Below are 1,170 nucleotides of genomic sequence, written 5' to 3' on the forward strand. Positions count from 1 at the left end.
TTCTTTAAAATAATAAAGACACTTACCCGTCCCTAAAGTTGTTGAGGGTAATTGCCTTCTTCAGGAGAAGGAAGGAGAGAAGTTTCGATATCCTTTCTCGGGCCATACTAGACTTTTCAATAACTGCATTCACCATTTCGCGAACCAACATCGGGAGCTGAGAACTCGAGAAGTTTTCTTTCACTTCCAACAAAACATCCTGAAAAAAATAAATATTATTAATAAATGAAATCAATCTAATTCACAAAATGGGGATTACTTTTAATATTGGATTGTCCACTTGATGGTTTACGCTGTGCTTAAAACGAAACTCAGTACTCTCGTGCTAGAATTCTCAGCACAAAGATAGAGAACCAAAAAGAAGGTATTGCGTATTCTAGCACACCAATGACTCAAGCATCTCTTAAGAACATCAGAGATGGATCTAAGGAGTGTGCGATAATCTTTCAAAAAAAAAAAAATAAAATAAAATAAAAATAAAATAAAAAAAAATAAATGTAACTTACTTCGTTATTGCCCTCGGCAACATATTCTTCGACAATCATGTTGATCACATTCCTGAGTTCATCTTCAGACTTTTCGGGTTTATTACTAATAGAGGTAGGAGGCGGAGCAGGTTTGCTCGGAGGAGGCATGGAAATGCTTTGACTTCTCGCACTGTCAAGCACGGAACTTTCCCTACTCGATGAGCCACTGCTCAATTGGTGACTACCGTTTCTCGAACTTCTACCTTCTGCAATGCCAAATAAAACAAACCTTCATTAATCAATTTGAAACACTCAACTCAAAGAATTTAGTTTTGGACTCAAGTTTTCAGTATCCTTTTGGCTAAGCCACACAAATTTCCCTTAGGAATTTTCAGTTAGAAGATTTCTCATCATTCAAGATTTACTTCCTTTAATATGAAGACCCCAGTTAGTGACACTACGATTACCTATCAATAGTTCAAGATTTAGCGTTTCACTGTTGAAGACGCTTCAATCACGAGTTTTTTTTTTGTGAGTATAAGTGAAGTGGATGTTTTTTAATACTAAAAGCATGATGGCCAGCAATATATGCATTGCTTACTAATAACACAGGCCGACAAAATTTGACAAAGGTCCGGAACCAGAGACCAGACCTAGTATACCCGAAGGTTTTTGCTGCGCTGAATCCGAATCCGACCTCAGA

General features: G+C 37.2%; 1 protein-coding gene and 1 further gene across 1 annotated transcript in view; both read right to left on the reverse strand.

Moving 5' to 3' along the window:
* The window catches only part of LOC117170075 (eukaryotic translation initiation factor 4 gamma 1-like), a 129,614-nt gene that overhangs the window by 6,876 nt on the left and 121,568 nt on the right, over positions 1–1,170 (reverse strand). Inside the window, exons 17-18 of the mRNA XM_033356597.1 lie at positions 507–733; positions 27–199 (exon numbers count right to left, since the gene is read on the reverse strand). Of these exons, the coding sequence (XP_033212488.1) occupies positions 27–199; positions 507–733 (400 nt within the window). The remainder of the gene's footprint in view (positions 1–26; positions 200–506; positions 734–1,170) is intronic.
* Positions 272–438, reverse strand: LOC117170399.

Source organism: Belonocnema kinseyi, chromosome 3, assembly GCF_010883055.1.
Source record: "Belonocnema kinseyi isolate 2016_QV_RU_SX_M_011 chromosome 3, B_treatae_v1, whole genome shotgun sequence".
Classification (NCBI taxonomy): Eukaryota; Metazoa; Arthropoda; class Insecta; order Hymenoptera; family Cynipidae; genus Belonocnema; species Belonocnema kinseyi.